The 21339-nt window shown below is 41.6% G+C and overlaps 1 protein-coding gene across 1 annotated transcript in view; it reads right to left on the bottom strand.

Moving 5' to 3' along the window:
- Nucleotides 1-1355: 1355 nt before the first annotated feature.
- The window catches only part of TFCP2L1 (transcription factor CP2-like 1), a 33529-nt gene continuing 13545 nt past the window's right edge, over nt 1356-21339 (bottom strand). The window contains exons 3-15 of the mRNA XM_010569870.1: nt 14524-14600; nt 12803-12908; nt 12426-12532; nt 11676-11828; nt 10676-10786; nt 8840-8931; nt 7371-7419; nt 7181-7274; nt 6202-6292; nt 5422-5522; nt 4274-4416; nt 2149-2200; nt 1356-1696 (exon numbers count right to left, since the gene is read on the bottom strand). Of these exons, the coding sequence (XP_010568172.1) occupies nt 1659-1696; nt 2149-2200; nt 4274-4416; nt 5422-5522; nt 6202-6292; nt 7181-7274; nt 7371-7419; nt 8840-8931; nt 10676-10786; nt 11676-11828; nt 12426-12532; nt 12803-12908; nt 14524-14600 (1214 nt within the window). The 3' untranslated portion in view covers nt 1356-1658. The remainder of the gene's footprint in view (nt 1697-2148; nt 2201-4273; nt 4417-5421; nt 5523-6201; nt 6293-7180; nt 7275-7370; nt 7420-8839; nt 8932-10675; nt 10787-11675; nt 11829-12425; nt 12533-12802; nt 12909-14523; nt 14601-21339) is intronic.

The following is a 21339-nucleotide window of genomic DNA, read 5'->3' on the forward strand; positions in this document are numbered from 1 at the left end:
AGTCCGTGTCTGTCCGAATTCCTCCGGTGTCAGCTGGGAGCTGTAATTCATGGGCTCCATGTCCCCCTCTTTCCCAGAAGGCTGGGCTCCTGGGCACCCCTCCAGCCTTCATGACGCATTCCCCCTTTGACTAACCCACAGTAAGAGCATCATGGGATCTGTAACCCAGCCAAAGAGCTCAGCCCCAAGGGAGACACGGCGCACAAGGCACTTGAATGGTAATTTCGGAGGTCTGCAACAGTAGCTCAAACTGATGCTGCTTTAAGGGCCAAATGGATTTAATTAAATGTTTCCATTTCAAAAGGCTAGAACATTTTATTCAGCATTTTCCAGCTGACAATTTCTCATTTTTTGAAAAATTTCCATTCCAGGAAAATTTTTGGTATTTCAGCTTTCCATCTCAATTCAGGATGAAATTCAATGTTCAAGTATCAGAATTTGATGCTACATGGACACTCGGTTTGGGAAACAGCCCTATTAACTAGCTGCCAAAAGTGAAATGACTCCATCCATGCAAGAGGGGTGTGATCCAGTTTGCCTTTGACATCAGTGGAAGCCACTTTTTCAGCTCAGTGGAGCCTGGATGGCGTCCCAAAAGACCAAGGGAGGGTGGAGTTGACCATAGTTTCAGATATTGGAAACAGGAGTCAAGAGTGAAACAGCAAGAACATAAGAACTAGCAACTAAGATGATCTGTTACCTGGACTCAATCAAAACTCAGTTTTACTTACTTTAGCAAGTAACAGGAAGAAAAATCATTAAGATTATAAAACCTAATTCCCAGTTACAGTAAAGATACCAGTTAATCAAACCTTTGTAGAGTAGAATAAATCCACACTATGAATTTGTCATGAGCTCTGTAACCTTCAATGTTCAAAACATTTCCTCAGAAAACCTTCATATATTCCAATCAGGGAGACTACTCTGAAGCTAAAGATACAATATGGTACTGAACTGCTTGCCTCAGGTTGCCTGTCCTCCCTTGAACCCACAAAATTGTTCTATTGGATGGGTATTACAGAAGTTCTGTCAGGAGGGACTACGGTCTCTGGACTTTGAGCACATCTACAGGTGAAGAACAGCCAAGAGTGGGCTTCCAGGGTTGAGACTCTGGGTGAGGACTGGGCATCAAATCCATCCTCTGCATTGCTCAGTCTGTTTTTGGATGTAGCCCCAAGCCTTCCACCTCAAAGAGTAAAAAAGAAGCCCCAGGGAGCCTATGTCCATCAGCAACAGAGGATGTGTTGAAAGCAAGAGAGCACTTAGAACAGTAAATAAATCAATTCACCCAACCATGAGGGGTCTAGAGAATTGGTTTTTGTTTATCTTTCATTTCCCTTTAGTACAAGGCTGATGTTTCTAAGTAATAAGCAGAAACCTCGGCAATTTTTAAGACTGAAGAGGAAGGGAGGGAGGAAGAAACATGTACAAGCTTTGAGGATGTTCTCAGCTCCAGCTTAAAAAAAAAAAAACAAAACAAAACTACACACCACCAAAAACATATATCTGTAAAAGCAAGTTTTTCCTTAAGCTGTTTGGTAATTCTTAGTTCATAGGAGCATTTTATCCAGAAGGTTCTTCATGTTTCCAGTCTAGGTTGTAGCAATCTCAGTGAGGCACTAAATTTTAGGCTGTTAAAGTCTTTCTGTGCAGCACGGTCATTTTAAAATGATGTGGTAGCCGTCATTGCTTTCAGCTGTAACAAAGAAATGCAAAGCATTTTTTCATTCCTTTTAGAAAACAGCACAGATACAGAACTCCAGATTTTCTCCTTAGGTAGTTTGCAATAGTTTGTACTCTTGTTCCACAACCCACTCATGAAAATCAATGTTGAACATGTAGGTTAAAGCATTTACATAAAAAAATAGGACATACTAACTGTCATCTTTTATCATTTTACTGGAAAGTTTTCTTCTCATTTATGTCAGTGGTATCAATGGATTTATGAAAGTTTTACAACAGTGTAACTGAGAGGAAAGCATAGATCAATCAGTCTACTACATGTAAATTGATGCAACACCTTGACTTACACTATATTAAGTTACTTATCTTTTCAGGATAACAGCACTGAGTTTGTGATAACGTTTAGTGCAATTGAAAGGAGGAATTATCTTTAGAGCCACATGTAATAGCAGCAGCAATACATACCTTTTAATGTGCTGATAACAAAACAAGATTCATCTTGGAAGTTTTGCACCATCTGAAGGGCAGAAGGAAAAAAGCCAACACAAAATATTTTTAGCAATTAAATTCAAGTTTCTTTCAGTGCCAGTATAGAGTTTAGAGGAGAGCTATCAAACTGTCCTGAGTCCTGCCCTACACAGTCCTAAGTAACCCTGCCCGTAAGATTATTAAAGTACATGACTGATTAATTAAGCTCCTTGCAGCTGCTAATGTGCTTAAGAGAACCTCATACTAAAGTGCTTGCCTGGAACTGATCTAGCTTGTTCAGCGTTTTACCATCCTCTTTGCAGCTCTTGATTCTGCAAGTTCTTATACCGCTCCAGTTAGTCTATTAAAGACTGTGCTCTTAATTGCCTTCAGTGAAGATGTAGTTGTTTAGACTGGATGAAGGCAGTCCCTCTCCTAAAATCTAACAACGGTTATACACATTCAGCTGAATGAGGAGGCTCAGTTGAGCTTACATTAGCATCTGAAATAATATCTAGAGGTGGTCAGCCCTGAAAAATGGACTCCTTGCTGAATAAAGGAATATTGCTACTGAAAAGCCATCTCAGCAGCATCCACCTGGTTATTTTGACCAGACATTAGTATAGATGCTGTGCTTGCAGGAATCATTTACCTGCTTGTATTTTGTTGAGGCACAGGAATCTTAATGAAACTGCTATGAAAGGCAAGGCAGACCATGGGAAGCAAGATTAGTATCTAAAGCTATTTGAGTTATTCATGAGATACAACTAGATTTTCAGAACACGTGCAGGTTCTAGCAAGGCCCCTAACTAAAGAGGCAAGTTAAGAGATTCGGCTGACTTCAGATCCAATCTGAAATGCTCATTTAAGCTTCATCCTTAGTCAATGCTTCCTCCCATCTTAGAGAAGCTGTGTGGGACAGAGGAGGTGAATTACCCTCAGGAGGTGTCTCATGCAGCTGAAGCAGATGCTGGACACCTAACTTCAGAAGGGAGCTGACCAGAACCTCTCTGATCAGCTCAGAAAATCCAGCTTTAAGCAAAAGCCTTCTCCTAGCTATTGAATATCATTCAAGTAGAGCACTTTCCAGCTGTAAGTCCTCACACCAAATATCCTTTTCAACTTAGACTAATCTCCCTATTCTCTTCTGGGTTTAACATCCACCCCCTGCTCCCGCAAATCAAACTTCACTGGCCAGTCTGTGTGTCTGTGCCTAATGATGCATGAAGTACATTCATAGAGTGCCTCACTCTTGCCACTATAGTACTAGAACAAGAAAAAAATTATTAAAAAAAGCAATAGACATTGTTAATAATTGACTTAAATAAATACTTAAAGCCTCATACCCAAGCTGGTTCAGGCAATTCCCCTACCAAGAGTTGCCTCCAAGCACTTTACATCTATAAAGCATCAAGGTTTCAGATTTAATCAGGCTGAAATAGCAAGGAGACTTTAGGAATAAGCATTTCAGCCTTCGATTTAGGCTCCAGTTGAGACCTATGCTCTGCTTCATTTGTTTTAACAATGTTTCTTAAAAATGAAGCTCCTTAAGTGATTCTGGTGCATGAATGAGTAAGTAATTTTGTGGGGGGGGAAAGAGGAAGAAGGGCAACTCACTATTAACCTGCAAGTTAATGGAATGGACTAAATTAAGCCATCATATAATGGGACACAAACAGCTAGCAGAGGTCCATTAATTTACGGTGTGCACTCACACAGCACTGACTCTGACTCAGTGGCTGTAATCACTAGCCAAGATGTAAGATTAATTGCCCTACAGATTTTCAAACTTGCCTTTTTTAGGAAACATTCCTACTTAATTTTAAAGATTCTCACTTTAGATCCTCACTTCAAAATTTGGTTAAGTAGCCAGCATAAAAAGGAAATGACCGATTTTGTTCTGTTTTCAAAAAAAGACTCTTTTACAAAGCAAAGATATTAAAATCACACCAAAATCAATGGTATGCATGAATGATTTGCTTAAGTATTTGCTTTAACTTGTTGGGATTAGTAACCTTGCAAAGCTTCCTTGAAGATTCATTCCATAATTTAAAAGGTCATTCTAACTTCAAGCAGTCAGACAACTGTTACAGCTCTGACAGAGTTTGCACTAACCCCTTACCTCATTGCTCACTAATACGTGGATTCCTGTGGGTCCCTGCCGATAGATTCGATTTATCTGCTGTGGAGAAATGCTGTACAAGTTTGCAATCTTCTCGATTAATTCCAGCGTGGTCAATTCTTCCAAGAAGATTGCATGATATACTGCAACAAGTTGAAAGTAATTACAGAATTATAGAGTAATTACAGAACAGCAACTACAGATTACACTAAGATGCCCAATATCAACAACCAAGTGGGTTTAAGATCAAGGTTAAAATCTTGACAGTAGGTAAACAAGCTTAGTAGCTTTAATGCAGTACCCAAATATCCAGCTTGATGATTTCTAGAAAAACACCCAGTATTTGGATACAGTGGGCAAATAAAGTATACGTCACTTTTGCCCAGAGGAAAACACAGGGACTAATGACAACATGGGGCAATAAAAAAATCCTCTCATAAAGATGTTAACATTTTTGGATAATGTACTTTTACTGATTTTGACATTTTAAAGTAGATCCAATTAACAGTAAACCACATGATATTATGTTACACAAAAGTAGTATCTTATTAGATGTTATCCCACTGATCCCATAGGCACAAACTAAAGACTACAATGTATCAAATAACTGTAGATGACAGTATTATTTTTTAAATCCAATCCAAATGGTAGAAACAACCAAGTAGACAAGCTGGGCCTGGTTAATACTATGTGCAAGAACTAAGGACAATTTCTATTCTCATTTGATCGTACATCATGTCATGAAGGATAGTTAAGAGCAGTGAGTCCCCAAAAGCTTCAAACTTCCAAGAATTAGAACCTTACTTTAAGACATACCAATCTTCCATTTCCCAGGATATTTTCAAATAAGCCATAATCTAAAGCAAGTTGTGGATGGGAAGGTAGTTTTTAATGCTATGGTCCCTATTAAGAACTGAATAGAGAATTTGCTGCAGCCTTCTGCAGATAGCTTGTAAGTTGGGTCTGTTCCCCAGGCAGACGGTACCAGTTGGAATGTGTAGCCCTGAAACTAACCCAAGTGGCAGAACTGGGATAAACAGGACCTCTTTAAATACTCAGGACACCAAGCTGTCCCACGCAGGAGCTCAGGCAGAAAGCAGCATTCTCACCAGATAAGTGTTTAACAAAATCCATACATAAAAACTTACCACAAAGACTGCCATCTCCGTTTTCTCGTTTTTGGTGGAGATGGGACCTGTTTTGCTCTGGTTCTTGACAGACATAAATTGTCATCTTGGGCCTTACATTTCTAAGGATTATTGAAAAAACAGTAGTGAGTTATTTAGTAGATCTAAAACTGTTCCAGTCAGCTACCAAACAATGACAGCTGGAATCATTCAGGCTGTGCATAAATAACGGACTAAGGGATAGTCTTGATGCTGGTGACTAGATGTCTTAGGAGGTCTATAAGAGCCCCCTGGGAGGTGGTGATACAGTGCAGAGCACCTTAATCTCTTCAGGATCAGATAAGAATAAACAGTTTACAGCATTTGCCAAGCAGCTCATCATACCTGCTTTTACTGATTTGAACCCTGCCCAGCTGTAAAATTTATGATGTTCTTGCAATAAAAGTAAGTTTAAGAGTCATTTGAGGCTCCAGGGGTTGGTTGGTTGGTTTGTTGTTCGTTACCAGTGATGGAGATGCAAGACAGGGTATTGTAGGCCGTGTCTCACATGAAGTGGATGGAACCTATCAGCTGGTAGCAAATAAACCACCGGGGATCCACATTATGCTGCTTCATTTCGGCAACATTTCTGACCTGTGCTTGGATTTGAATACCATTGTGATCTCCAGCCTCTGAGATGACCTCTCTGAAGTGTTAAAAGGAAGTCTAAATGCTACAGCTCCAGGATTAACTTCTAGTTAACACTGAAATTACCCAGGGATGCTGCCATAACAAAAAAAATAGGAAGGAAGAAGTACAAACCTTCCTTTGATTGCATTAAAGAGCCGAATTCCATCAGCAGGGCCACAGATTTGAACAAAATCTTCTTTGGACATCTTCAGTAAGTCAGCACCTACATATTTCAAATTGATTTTTTTTCAGAAGTTAAGCAAATCTTAGCTTCCAAATTGTGTGTATGGGCAGCAGGAAAGGGCAGGGGGAGAGAATCCACAAAGCTAAATCAGACAGATTTGCCTAGAGAAGTTGCAAATTCAGAGAGGTGTATGCTGCAAATCAATCATCATGAAACAGAGCTAGAAGCTGCCAAAAGAGCAGTGCTGCACTGGAAGATACTCTAGCCAACTCAGAGACAAGCTAGATATTTAACATTGGCCATTAAATGGCCCAATTTTCTCTAACTCCCACATTCACCAGGTTATTTAATCATGTTGCAAGTCAGAGAGAGGCTCCTCAAGGTTTCAATATCTTTAACAATTCCCCCTTCCACCAACCTACTGCCGTGTACAACTACCTAATGGGAGGGTACAGTGAAGATGGAGCTGCAGATGGAGCCAGACTCTTCTCAAAGGTGCACAGGGACAGGATGAGAGGCAGCAGATGGAAGATGGGAAGCACTGATTAGGTATAAGGAAAAACCTTTTCACTGTGAGAGTAGTGAAGTATTTGAAGAGGTTGCTTAGAGACACTGTGGAATTTCCGACCTTGGGGATACTCAAATGCAACTGCACAAGGCCCTGGACTTGCTTCAAGCAGGGAGTTGCACCTAATGAACTCAAGAAGTCCCTTCCATCTTAACTTACTCTCTTCCATCTTTACTTATTCTATATTTCTACAAACTGTTTTGGCAAATGCTGCCTAATCTAAGAACAAAAGAACAACCACACTGGATCAGACCAGTGATCCCATCAACAGCGGCCAGCAGCAGATGCTATTGGTATGAAGCATGAGCTGCAATCACAAAAGAGAATAAAGACAAAGTAATTAGACTGTTTAAACTCACCCGAAAAACTTGAGAAGAGTCTACAGAATGGAGAGAACCTATTACGATGAAGCCACTGCTGGGCATCTTGAATAGAAGCAGAAGGAAGGAGATGCTACATTGCAAAAAGAATAAGAAGGTCTTGAAATGAACTGTTCACCAGTGTCCTAAAAAAGAAAAGCACCACATTAACATGATCTCAAGTACTTACATCATTGCTGGGAGGCAGGAGCTCCACTTGGTGGGTTGGAGAACTGTTGCTAAAAAAAATTATGTAAAGTTGGAAGAGAAAAAAAACATTATTTTAAATTTTACATTGCAGTGTCCCTCCTCTTCCCCCTCCTCCATCTGACTCAACTGTCAGAAGTTATATACCAACTTGGCTCTTCTCTCTATCACTTTAGAAAAGGTGTCCAAAATCTGGACCAAGAGAAGAAAAAAAAGAAAAAAAGAAATCTCTGTTTGAGCCTTTTGTTGGTCAGTTGAGGTCCTACTCAACACTGAGAGACAAACTCAGTCTACTGACCTCATTCAAGCTTTTCCATATGGGTGACTCACTAATGTGACACCATCTAAGCAAGGAAGTCGTGACCAACAGAGTGGCTGAACTCAAAATTTCTACAAGCCAGAAATCCCCTAACTAAATCCACTGTCTAATAACGATTTTTCACAAAAATTCAATAAAGGACCTTATAATTCAACCCCGGTGTTATCTTAAACATAGTAAATTGCAGTTTAACTCTTACTCAAAACTACATTTCTACTAAACCCTCCTAAAACAGACAGGACTTTAACATGCCAAGGATTTTCCCAAAGAGTTAATAATCTACCACTGGAAGAAAATGCTCAACAGATCTCTCTACTAACACCAATTTTTGTCATTTCAGTGTTTGTCCTTATTCATAGGTTGAGGTCGCTCATTGAAAATTTGTAATATAACATTGATTAATTAATAAGCTTTGTGGGAAGGTGACAAGGCTGCAGAGTCCTAGAGAAGGAAAAGAAAGGCCTACATCAAATTCCTAGGGGAAAGTATGTTGCAGGGAGGACTCAGAAGTACTGAGGGACCCTGCTGTATATTTCTGTCATCAGCTGTCATCTTGGGTGTTTCAAGACCACTAAAATTGTTTCTTTATGACAGCTATATTGATGAATTAAACATGCCTCCTGTTAGCCCTTTGTTCTGGAACGGCTTCTCAAAACCCAGGCTGTTTTGCCCCGGACAGGATTTCTTCCCATTCAGCTGGGAATTCAGCACCCCAAACCACCTCAGGACAGAAAAGAAGGAAGAAATACCTACTCTGAAGAGGTGCTGAAGGCTGAAAGCCTCTAACATTCCTGTCAGAAGATACTGGGAATTGCTGGTACAGGGCATGGTGTGTTCTCTGACCCCCACAGAAGAGTAAGAGAGGAAATTCATGGCAGGAATTGCCCTGGTGGTCCTCTGATGTTCACCTCCCAGCCACCACATAAGCAGAGGACATACAAAGAGTACTCTGCGTTACAGGCAATTCCTGGATGGAAGGTCTTAAAAGGCTTTGTGGGAAATATTCTCCCCTTTCTAGGAAGGGTGGTCCTTGACCTCTTCTTCCAGGGTATGAAATGCATGGACACACAAAACACATGCACACAAAGGCTACCGTATCAACAGGAAAGATAAAGCATTTATTTGTTACATACCCATCTCCAAGGTTGAAGCTGTTGGGTGAACTGTTGTAGCTTGGAGATGGAGCATTGTTCATTTGATAAGGCACATCTGGCCAGGGAGAGCACTGTTGGAAGAAAGGCAGCAGGGATACTTTCATAAGGATGGAAATAAAGGATTCGATTCTCCTCTCATACCACATTCATGCTGTTGCCACGCCACTAACTTCAGCTCATCACTCCTGCTGGGAGGAGGAGACAGGCCATGGATTTTCTACGCTGCTCTCCAAGCGGGCTGTCAGGGGGCCAGATTGATTCCAGTTGTGCATTCCACATTTCTCCCATTTCACAAAGCCTGTCCCCAAATAACACTGGGCCAAAGTGTGCACAGCTGTAAGTCAGAGCAACGCCAGTAAGTCAACTCAGACTGAAGGCAGCAACGATACAGAAATACCCCTGGTCTCAATTATAAATCCCTAATTAAATCCAGGCAAGAGTGACAAATACGCTCCAGTGGCATTGCTTCAGGTTTATACCAGTGAAAGAGCAGAATTTGAACCAGCCTGCTAAAACCTCTGGCTATTAGTCAAAGAGCTTGAGTTATAAATGGGCATTACATGGAGAAAATGTAAGATAGACAGACAGACACAAAGCTACTAAAAGCCTTCACAAATGTAGGTCAAACTCCATATTCCATTACAGTAGTGTAAAACCAGACTAACCCAGCTAGAATTGGTGACTCTGTTCTGAATATAAGCCACCGTAATCTGTAGGAGAAATCTAGCCCTGTGAGACCTCTCGCCACCAAGAGCTCAAGAAAATGCTCTGTAGTATCCTTGCTTGCAACAATAAAAAAAGAGACAAGTGTAGCTTTGGAGTTTTATCATCTTCACAAAGACTAGCAAATATTTTATCATCTCCACAAGCACTAGCAAATATTTAACTCTTTGGCAACCCACATTTCCCCATGCAATATGTCAAAGTGCATCAGAGCTCACAGGGAGAGTTTGGGATCTGCCAACTCAGTAGAATTAGGTCTGTGTACACAAAAGCCTCGTTAACAACCACCACGTTGAATTAGAAAACATGCTGGTCACTCCTGGCAATGTGAGGAAAATTGAGTGGGAGGGACTGGATCTCACAAACAGGAAGTTTATTTAAATTAAGAAAAACCCCTCATTTTTAGAAGTCCAGCAAGCCACTTCAGAAAAACAAGAACTAAATCAAACAACAAGACATTCCCATAGGGAGATGGAACAGCACTTTTAAACCAGTCTTGAGTCCTGTTGCTTAGTAATCCTGCAGCCTGGGGTAAGCTTATATGTACATTTTAGTAATGGCATGGAGGGGTAGAAACACATACATCTCTACACCAGATGCATCAGAATAGAAGACATACAAGATATTCCTAGAGTACAAGCCAGAATCTTCTGAGATCTTGTATGTAATAGTAGCTTCATAAGCACATTCACAGAAAACCAGACTAATAATTTAATCAGCCTATTAATCTGTTCAAGTGCCCCATCTCCAACATAAGCTTTTGCCAGTCAGTTCTGAAGAAAATACCTCATACAGCTGGCATCTAAGCGTCATGACAAATGTCTGGGAGCACGGCAGAAGATGGCGAAAACATTTCTTTTAAATCTAGGCTGCTAAAGGTTGGTTTATACCGTGAAACATAAGAAACTTTGGCATCTTTTATAAACTTCAACAGTGAGAGACATTTTATAATTTCACTCTGCTCTCAATTTCAATCAGATCTGGGCATATGTGTCTCCACAAGACAATCTCCAGGGCTCAGTTAGACTGAATTTTCCCTCAAATCTATCTCCCAACATGTTGAAGTAGTATGACGTGTCTAAAACGCTTTACCTCTGTGAGAATAGTTGTCTCATAGGAAGGCTGATACTTCTCCTTCTCTTGGGTGGTCTTCTTCTCCATTTTTTCCCTGTCAGTCTTCTGTTTTCTGTCTGCTCCTTTAGGCTATAAGCACAAGCACAAGCTTTCCCTTATGCGAAGTATTACAAGTTTGGAGACAGAGGCCAACAGATTTTTTTTCTAATCTGTTCACAAAAGTCTCCTTAAGATTTATGGGAACTCTACATGTGGAACAAGATCAGATCTGCATTTTCTGGACAAAAAAAATCAGTCAAGCATCTCTGCTGTTTCTATAACATCCCCCATTAATGCCTACTGCAATTCCAAAACAGGCTGACCACACTCCTGAGAACTGATACCAACTATTTCAGACCATGAGCCCCATGAGTTATGCACCTCAACTAGTATTTGTACCATCTCTCCAGGAAAAGGAAAGACACTGCTCACAGGAGCAAAACTGGAGCAGCAGATCATTTGAGAAAACAGACCAACTAAAAGCTTGTTTTTAAGTGGCTACAGGTCTGCCATGCCCAGATCAGGAGCTTCAGAGATGCTTTCTCTCTGAAGCTTTCTCTCCTCCAGGTAGCATGGAGAGGAACTCTGCTGCAACAAGCAAAGGGTATTTAAGATATCCAAGATACACTCTCATTGTACACGGAGGATTGAATCAAAGAAGCCATAATGTCTTGATTGCCTAGGAGTACCAAAACACAGCGGATACCCTGAATATCTCAAGTATTTGTATAGTGTTCAAGGCACAATGGACTGGCATAAGTCTTGGTGCAGCATTTGCATCATTTGAATTTAACTAGAAATGCTGTGTAGTTCAGTGTTTATGTCACTTTGCGTGCAAGAGTCCTGTTTAAGAACTTAGGCATACCCAGTTAAAAGTCTGTTCTACTCCGCTATTTGCATCACTCTCGCACAATTTAAAAACTGTGCATGTTATTGTGTCTTAATCTATGTTGATGATAAAGCCAAAACTACCTCATACCTTGAACACTTTGATCTGGCAGCTTGCAGAATGCAAGTGTTCTGTGTATTCACCATTTTCATTCTGCTTAAAGGTGTCGATTTGCACCCGGAAGGGCACCCCTTTCTCTCCTCCATGTTTCCGTGGAGTAAATTCTGTGCTGATGCAATGTACCTGGCAAAACAAAAGCTGTGCTCATCTCTGGAGACAGTTGGAAGCTGTGCAAATCTGAATTTCAGATTTTGCCTGAACATGAGGTTTTGGGTCCTCCCAAGAAACTAAGAGAGATAGAAGAGTTCATATGTTTTCATTTCTGTTCCTCGGGACAAAACAATTAGAAGAACAAGCAGCCCGGAAAGAAGCCGGGCATCAGGAAAAGCATCCTTTGACTTAAGTAAATCCCACATACAGATTAAAAACAGATGGTTGGCGTTTGGGATGAGAAACACTCATGAAAGAGGAAAGCAAGCAAAACTAACAGGTTGTGAACAGTTTCCGCCAGACAAAACCCATGCTTAGAAAGCAACATCAATTTTTTTTTTTTATAAAGAAGATCCTAGCTGTAGCAGGTAGCACTCCAAAGCTAGCAAGTAGCTAGCAAGTTGGTTTAGCAAGTATCCTACAAGTTAATTATACATGATTGTCACTTGAGTTTGTATATTATCATTAGTATTTTTCTCTCTCCTTCATGTCCTGGCTACCTTAACTCGCCAGGTCTTTGTAAGATATCTCACCATTGTATTTACCACAGGAATATCACTTCTCTCTTACCTGAATGAATGCTGAGGCTCTCTTTGATGGATCCCACAGAAATTCAACAGTGTTCAACTGGGTTGGGCTGGCCCTGGGATCCAAGATACCAACTGACAGCGGAATATCTGTAGAAGAAAACCCCTAAAATTTTAAAAATATTAAATTGAAGAAGAGAAAGCATTTCCATACAATTACAAGATGCATGTGAAAAGCCAAGCCACCAATGATATATCTATTTGGGACCTATAGTGCTAGATCTCTTTCCCACCCAAAGACATACAGGATTCCCAAGAGAGTAGGATATAAAAAACCTAAACACACATGCACACACTCCATACATCATTCAGCATCTCGCTTCCAAACACTGCACAGGAACCATAATGAAATAGTCTCACCTATATCAAGGATGCGGTCCCCAGGCCGACTCCACCTCCAGCCCTCAAGCTGCTGATGCTCTGTGTACTGCAGGCGTCGGTCATGGAAAACTACACGAATTATGCTCTGTTAAGAAAAGATAGTAAGATGAACAACGTGATCCAGAGGCCCTTCTCTTGACATGACTTAGGTTTTCCAGCGTAGAAGCAAAAGCTGATCTGTTATGTTTCTCACCCCCATTCATGAGGAGAGTAGAGGGTCCACCTAAGAGACCCATCGCCATGTTTATCAAATTCCTAATGGACCCCTGAGTGAGAGAGCAACACACTTCCCCCTTCGCAGGGCACGTCCACGCTGCATAACGCAGACCTGAACAGCTTTCTGGGATTCGGTCTGGAAGCACTATAGCAATGTCCACCTAATCTTAGGTGTCATGCCACATAAGCATCACTATACTGCCTCCACACCCAAAATGGCTCACATGGGGATAATATTTAATGTGTCTGTACCATGCCCCAACCCCAGTATATCCCACTCTGATTAGCAAACGTGAAAGCCAGCTCACCTGTCCCTGCACCGGTGGAGCTGACATGCCCAGACACCTTGTCAATGGGAATTAAACTTGATTCCAGCCATTAAGAGCCAGCCATTGGATTTGCCCCAGTGTAGTTAAACAAGTGTGGAATAGGAAGGCTTCTGTAACAGGAGAATTTTCATCTCTGGTCTGCAATGGTGCAGCCATATCAATAACTGGAGAAAAAAGGCTGGAATAAGGGCAATCCCCAGGGCAAACAAGTCCAAAGTACTCCTAACTAATATATCCTTTTGTATATTCAGAGTGCTACACTTGCATGAGTTAATGACCCCTTACATCCCAGTTTCTCAAGTCCATGCTCCTGCTGGGGACTGCCATATCAAATGAGTGAGCAATTTTTGCCAATGAACCTGAGAAACGCCCAAATCAAACCCTAGCTCCAAGAAGCAAGCAAGCCACAGTGGGAACGCCTGCAAAATTGGGATCCCAATGACATTGAAAATCCCAATCACATGCTTCCTGAAATGGGCCAAAAGACAAATAGGGAACTGCCTAAACTTGGACAACATTTGAAATCCAGATTGGAATCCAAATTTTGCAACTAGTCCCCATTTCTCAAAAGAAATCCTGAGGCAAAACAGCCAAGAATTGGGGAGAGGAAGGCTTGAAGGTTGGATCCAGAACCAAGGTCCGAACCAAAGTTTTTGAATTTGAACTGTTTTGGGAGGGGGGAAACAACAAAAAAAATCCCCCAAACGAAAAATCAAGTTCTGTAAGTTCATGATTATGCCCATTACCAAAGTAAACTGGATCTATGCAGAATCTGCATGGCAGAACGAGGTAAACACCGGGGTCCTCCATTTGACATGTAACAACCCAGGCATGTTGCTGGGGTTAAGAAGGGAGACAAGTCTGCCTCTCAGCAGTTTTGACCATGTTCACCTCTGAACTTTGGGATTCCCTGAACCCAATATTCACAGTGAAACTCTGGGATCATGATCACAAAGAGAATAAAGCTTCCCCTGAAGCCCTGTAAAGCCAAGCTGCATAGTCCCGTGAAACTAGCACTCAACAACTCCATCAGCCTTGCTCCCATTAAAAACAATGGCAAAGTATTTTCCATTGTCTCAGTGTGAGCAAGGTCAGGCCCTTCATTAGAGGCTGTACGTAGTAGCAGGAAGAAAAGAAATCTATATTTCTCCTTACCTTTACATATTTTGTGTTTAAATCTTGAAACTCTCCCAATTTCCTATTCTCAAGTAGACGGATTTCATAAGACTGACCTAGAGTTTAAGGAAACATTTCCAAGGTGTTTAATATGTTGTAGCAATGAGAGAGTCATGCTGGCATTTACGTGGCTAATAAAGCATACGTTTGATCAGGGAAAGCTCATTTTTGGTAACATAATGCATTTGCCCCAGTAATCAAGTAGGCACTAAAGCACAGCAGAAATCTGAGGGGAAAGTTTTTCTTTTGGCAGCTAAAAGCTCTCACTTAGGGCATCGATCATAGTCTGTGTCCTGGGGCTGCTACAGTTTTCTGGTCACCCTTGAGAAAGTCACCAAGGTGTTGGAGGCAGTTGTACCCCCCGTGTCACGTGGCTGTAACAGCACTGTCTTTGTCTGTCCCTTCTGCTGAAGCAATGGTTGTGTGAAGAGCTGCTGGCACAACAGGTCTAGGCACTATTCTGCAGAGGATAGCAACTTGGGCAAAATCTTCCCTTCTTCAGAGAGCAGTCAGGCCTGTAAGGTGTTTTGGTGAACCAGAAATATAAGATTTTTTCCACAAGGCCTTGAACGTGGCTGCCCAGGGCATAAATACTCCTTCAGATATGTGTGTGGAAGCAGCAATGGGTATTACAGCATATGCAAGGACCAATTCCGGGAAGAGAACTCATACTCCAGCACCCCACTGCCGCTACCGCCGCCACCCCACCCACGCCACCCCAGCATAAGGAATTTAGCCACTTTAGTAGAATTTAGCTAACTGTTTTTTGAAATAATATCTCCCTCCAAGGCTGACAGCAGACAAAGGAGACTGATGTCTTGATACCTTATGCACAAATGGCTAAGACAGCACAAAAGCTCATTGTATAGGAACAACTCTTTACAATAAACCTACAGCTGCTACAGAGGCAGGACAGGATCATTAGGATTAATGGAGCACACGTATAATACTTTATAGCTACTTTTTCTTGTTCATCTTGCCATCCTCCCTTTTACTGAAAAATGTACAGGGTATGACAAGGCAGGCACCAAGGAGATTAGTTTGGGTTTTCTGGCTCAGCTAGTATCTCTGCAGAACTGGCCCTGCAGAAAACTGCAGATATATCTCCCTCTAAGCAGCTGCAACCAGCAGAGACGAAAAATGCTACATATCTGGATCTGGATCCAGAAACAGAAGACTTATGACAGCAGATGTGTCAGAAAGGCACTGTGTTTCAGGCAGATTCCCTTTTGGGAATCCCAGTTCTTCTGGTTGCCCGTGTGAGTACAGACCATATCACTAGAGCACAGGGAAAATTTTGCTTTTTCATCGGGGGGGCAAAAAAAAAAAAAAAAAAGAAAAAAAAAAAAAGAAAGGACAAGAGAGGCCATATTAAAGCCCCAAATGTTTGCACAACACTCCTACTGATGTCAACAGGAGTTCCGCGAACAGGAAACGACCCTTGAATCCAGCAAGTGGCTGAGGGCGGGGCGGGGCGGGGGGGGAGAATAAAACTTCTGAAGTACCAAATTAAGCACTGGAAACGTGCATAGGTATTAACCCATCTCTGCGCATAAGTAAACCAAAATGACAACAGTGACCTTCCTTTGAAGATTGCCGGACAACAAAAGTGGATTTTGTAAGCCACGGTCCCGAAATTGAGGTCTTCCACACTTTAACTCAAGAGACTTTCTAATGTTCCCACTGATACGCATTAATATTGTTCACTTGGCAATTTTTAGAGAGACGTACATACCTCCCCACATAATCAATACTGTTGCATTAGCATACAAAGAACAGGCTCAGGTTCACAAATTTTTCTCTCGTAGAATCACAGAATCATTTAGGTCGGAAAAGACCCTTAAGATCATCGAGTCCAACGGTTAACCTAGTACTACCAAGTACACCACTAAACCACTTCCCTAAAAGCCATGTCTGTTGTACTATGTACCTCTGTATCTGTTGTACAAGTGTATCTACTTTGTATGAAGTACTCCGCTGCTCAATGGCTCAGTTCGGGGATACATTTCACGAGCTATACAGTTCATTGCCTCAAACAAATTTACACAGCCAAGCATCTCTTGCACTTACAGTTCATTCCCATGCAAATATGAGGCTAATTAATCATTACAGAAAATTAATTTAGGATTTGAGACCATGAGCATCCAAGAGACAGTAAAATATATCTAAGACTGTACTCAGATGGGGTAACAGGGACAGAGAAATTAAGTGGCATGAGCTGTGCTATAGAGGAAGGCAATGGTAGAACCAGAAGCACTGCTAGCCACTCAGCAAGTATCTCAGGAATGAGCAGGTTTTTGGGACACCTTTGTGCACTGATACCCTCCTACTTTTTGGTGAGCCCGATTTGCTTATTTGAAATTCCAATGAGAAAAGAAAATAATGGGCATAAAAACATTGGCCATGTTCCTTTCAAACTAGCATCAAGCACTCAAAAAACTCTGCAGCATGCATTTTCCAACCACTTGCATGGGATAGGAACAATAATGCAACCTTGCACACAGCAGGCACTGCACATGTCCTCCTGACAGGGTAATTCACCTTGGATGAAGTTAGAAACAGATTCTGCCCACTGGTAAAAAAAGAGACTGTAGTGGAGACAGAGTTAATATTAAATGGAAAGCCAAAGAGGAAATAAAATGCTTTGATGAAAGATATATGGGTCATCTGATGTAAGCCCTGGAACTCGGTTTACGCCATGAAAAACCTCAGTCAAAATGGTATTTTATGCTAACTGCTTTCCCCTTGACCTCTGAATGTTTCACTCCAGTTACTACACAGGACTGTTATCAAAACAAGACTGCTCCCAGCCAAGCTTCAGAAAACATGAAGTTTATTTCCCTCTCTGTGGAGCCCTGTCAGTGAGAATTTGGTTCTAATTCTTCACAAATCCTTTATATATAAATGTTTTGGTATTGATTTTGGGAAAAAAAAAAAAAAAAAAAAAAAAAATCATTCTCCCTACAACTTATTCCAGCAAATTCATTGCTTTGTGGCTAATGGTACCCATAATTCATTGGTATAGCACGGACAGCATTCAGATACTTGTACTTTTATAGCATCAAACTGCTTGGATTATATTTTTTCCTTGAAAAATACCTTCAAATCTTGTTTACCCTATGTTTTCCACCACCACTAACAGCAAAACTCCTGAAATGGTGAATTACAATCTAAGCCCTGCAATTGTAACAATTGCAGGGAAAAAAAGCCCTAAAGAATCAGTACTTGGATATTCAAACAAGATCCCTTTGTAAAATAAAGTGAATAATAGTGACCTGATCAGAAGAAAGCTGAACTCCCCCTGGGGGCAAAGAAGTCACTCAAGGCTCTGGTACACATATACGAATATATGATTCACATACGAATCCTGCATCACTGACTCACCAGCACTAGCAGTCATAGACTGACAATTTTCTGCTAAAACTAAATGAGTAACAGATCATTCTTACTCAGGTATCTAAATCTGTAAAGAAATGTGGGTACAAGTGTGACTAAACCAAACCGTATTCCCAGCTCCCAACACAGGCTGCAACTAGCTAAGCCCAAAACATACAGCTGAAATACAGAGTTCCCCTACACTGAGTTTGTCCATCTGCCCCAAATGAAAATACAGATGAATATAGGTTAGACTACATCTTTCCAAGTCAATGCTTGGTGGTAAAGCTGGAGATGGGGGCAAAGGGTACCGATGCTGAGACTCTCCAATGATTTGACTGAATGGTCTGACCCTGACAAGGGCAGTATCTGGTCCTCAGCTGACAAGGGTTTAACATCCACTGGGCTCAGATGGAAGGACGAGCCTGAAGAAAACACCTGTAGCTAGGAGAGCGGTGGTAGCAGTTTTAGAGCAGTCCCCCTTTGCCAGGATGATGTTCAACATTACTGAACGTTAGACTTAAACCCAGTGCTAAAGGCCAGCAGCTTGCTGAAACCCTCTTCCTTCCACGCTCTCAACATTGGCCACAGCTGCACCACCACAGGCAACACGGGTTCAAGATAACTTCAAAGTCGGTGACCAGCCTGGTCTCTGGTCACGTTGTAATATCGGACACAAGCACACTAGGGCATCTGAAGCATCTCTGTCGCTACCTGAAATGAGAAGGACATTTTGCAAGCAAATCCCAAGCACAGCTGAGGCCAAAGCAGCCTCCTGCCCGCCTGCGCGACCCGGTGCTCCCCTCGCACAGAGCTTGCCACAACCCTTCTTCCCTACCTCAGGCAGAGAACAGAACGGTAATAAATATTTAGAAAACCACAGTAAATTCCTGAGATGCAATTTGTCTCCCAGCTTCACTGAAAGCTTCAGGGGCACCAATAAAAACCTGGGTGGGTGATGATACGCTGTAATTTGTATTTTGAACAGACATTCCCTGAGCAACAGCAAATTTATGCAATCTCCTCCTAGGCTAGAGTTTGAGCAACTCTGCTTTACAAACAAGAGTAGTGTCCAGCAAAGTAGTAACCACCCAGGTCCAGAGAGTTCCTGCTTGGTGATTCATAAAGCAATTGCATCTATCTTAAAGAGGATTTATAGACTGTTTACTCTTTTTAAGTTTTATTGTCTTTGGTAATTAATGCACATTAAGTGCAGGCATGACCACTTAGTTTGGGGACAAAAGAACTGAAAGTCACCAATTTGCTATGGATAAAAAATAATTTAGTTCAACACAGGAACGCTTTCACTCACTCAGAAGGTACAAACCATAACATCTTAACTGATTTCCATTGTTGGAATTTAGTCAGCCATCAGGAATTTTAGGCAATTTCTGATTACAGAAGATTATCATTATTTCAAGCTCAAAGTTACATTTTGTTCAAAGATTATTTGCTACACAACCACAATATCCTGTTTGCTTTTTTTTGTTTTGGTGTTATGTTTCAAGGGCCACTTGCACTATGCATTTTGTGGTTTTCTGCACAATACACCGATACAATACACTAATTTCCAATTAGGATGCTGATGTTCCAGACCAATATGACTCAGGCCTTACTTAATCTAGCCAAGTAGTCTGCTTGCCTTTCCAGCAATTAATTAAACCCTAACCTGAGACTAAACCATATCCCCAACAAGAGTCTGCGGAAAGGAAAAAAAACACTGTGAGTCCTCTTTCTCAGAATGGATCCACACAGCACTAGACAGAACCAGCCTGGAAACTGTTTGATTATTAAGCCAAGCTGGCCAATAAAAATTCCATTTAGCAACTTTATATGGACATCCTAAATAGTGCACAGATAAAGGCAAAGGAATGCTGACAGTCAAACGCAGCACGCAGAAGGAGGGGGAGGAAAAAAAAGAAAGCATTTATCTTCCCAAACCAAAGCACATCCAGCAGGCAGGAGGATCACCTTTGAAACAGCCAAATGCAACTATTCAGGGCATCAGGCACACACAAAGATTTTTTCTGACAAGAAAGATTAATGAACCCACACGGTAAACAGGCAAGAGTGACAGAGCTGGCATCTGAACTTGCATGCTTGATTGCCCACATCTTTTTAGCCAGACAAAAGCAAAAATAAAACTTAGCATAAGACTTGCTGAAATGTCCTGCGCGCAGACACTCTGCAGGACAAGGAGCAAGGGCAGAATCCTCCCTCCCTGGGCCACAAATGGCAGTGGATATTCTGCAGTTGCTTGCTGCAGCCTCATTTGACAAGATGCTGTAGGAGATGTTTATCCAGTAGATATTATGAATTCACCAGCTACACAATAGGCCACCCTGAAAGCTCCCACTATGCTAGGAACATGGAAATCCTGCAAAGGAGGACCAACTGTGGGCCAGGAAATGCAAAAGGAACACAAGAGTCATCCTGACACTGCAGGCCCGTCTTGCCCCACATCTCATCTTCAACACAGCACCCAGTTCTAAGCACCCAGAGATGGAGCAGGATGAGTACAGCCAGCCCTTTCCTGGCTGCATCTTCCCAGTTTCTGGTATTCAGTGTCCACATTGTATCTGTATCAAACTGCCCAGTCATGACCAATGCTCACACACTCCTCTTTTGTGTGGTCCCCTTCTGAACTTGCTTATACTGTGGCAATAAGAGCCAAAATTTACACATGCCTTGCTTTAGCATTCACAGTCTTGCCCTTCACCTGCCTCCTGCCTGTTTCCCTTTGTAGCAAAGCTACCCATCTAAGTCCAACACTGAGGATACCTACCCTACTTGCCACTACCGCCCGGGTAGCAAGACTTACAAGAACGCAGCAGACCAATTCATAACTACTAATTCTACTACTACACCATAGAGCTTCACTGTCATCATGTCTCTTCCTATGTTTTCCCTCCTTTTACAATCTGCTCCCAACTCGAGGGAGTTTCTTTGTCCCCTTCTTTCTCTTTCCCTACTTCTTTCTTGTGGGAAAGCCAAACACATGCCTCGGAGCCAAGTTTGCTCGAGGAAAATTTTAGTGCTTATTTACTATATGAACATTTGGCTGAGCCTTACTCTTCCCAGACTTTTGAAGATGGCCTATTTTACAGTGGTGACACTTCATAGCTAACAGGCACTAACAGAAACACTCATTTACAGTGGTTTTCCACCCAAAAGAGAGGGATGTACATTTAATTCCTCTAAGAATACAGTCTAACTTTGAATCAAGGACACGAAAGCAGCCAGTAGACACAGTTGCTAAGTTCACTGTGTGTACTTGGGCTTCTCTTGCATAGACCTCATCCACCTTGTTGGACTCCACATAATCTAAGACATGGTATAAACTTTGATTTTTTAATACAAATTAATCAGTGAAGAAATTATGGACTTCTGATGGAAAGCTGAAAAAAATATCTGCCCTGT

Source organism: Haliaeetus leucocephalus, unplaced genomic scaffold, assembly GCF_000737465.1.
Source record: "Haliaeetus leucocephalus isolate CR32 unplaced genomic scaffold, Haliaeetus_leucocephalus-4.0 Scaffold1, whole genome shotgun sequence".
NCBI classification, from domain to species: Eukaryota; Metazoa; Chordata; class Aves; order Accipitriformes; family Accipitridae; genus Haliaeetus; species Haliaeetus leucocephalus.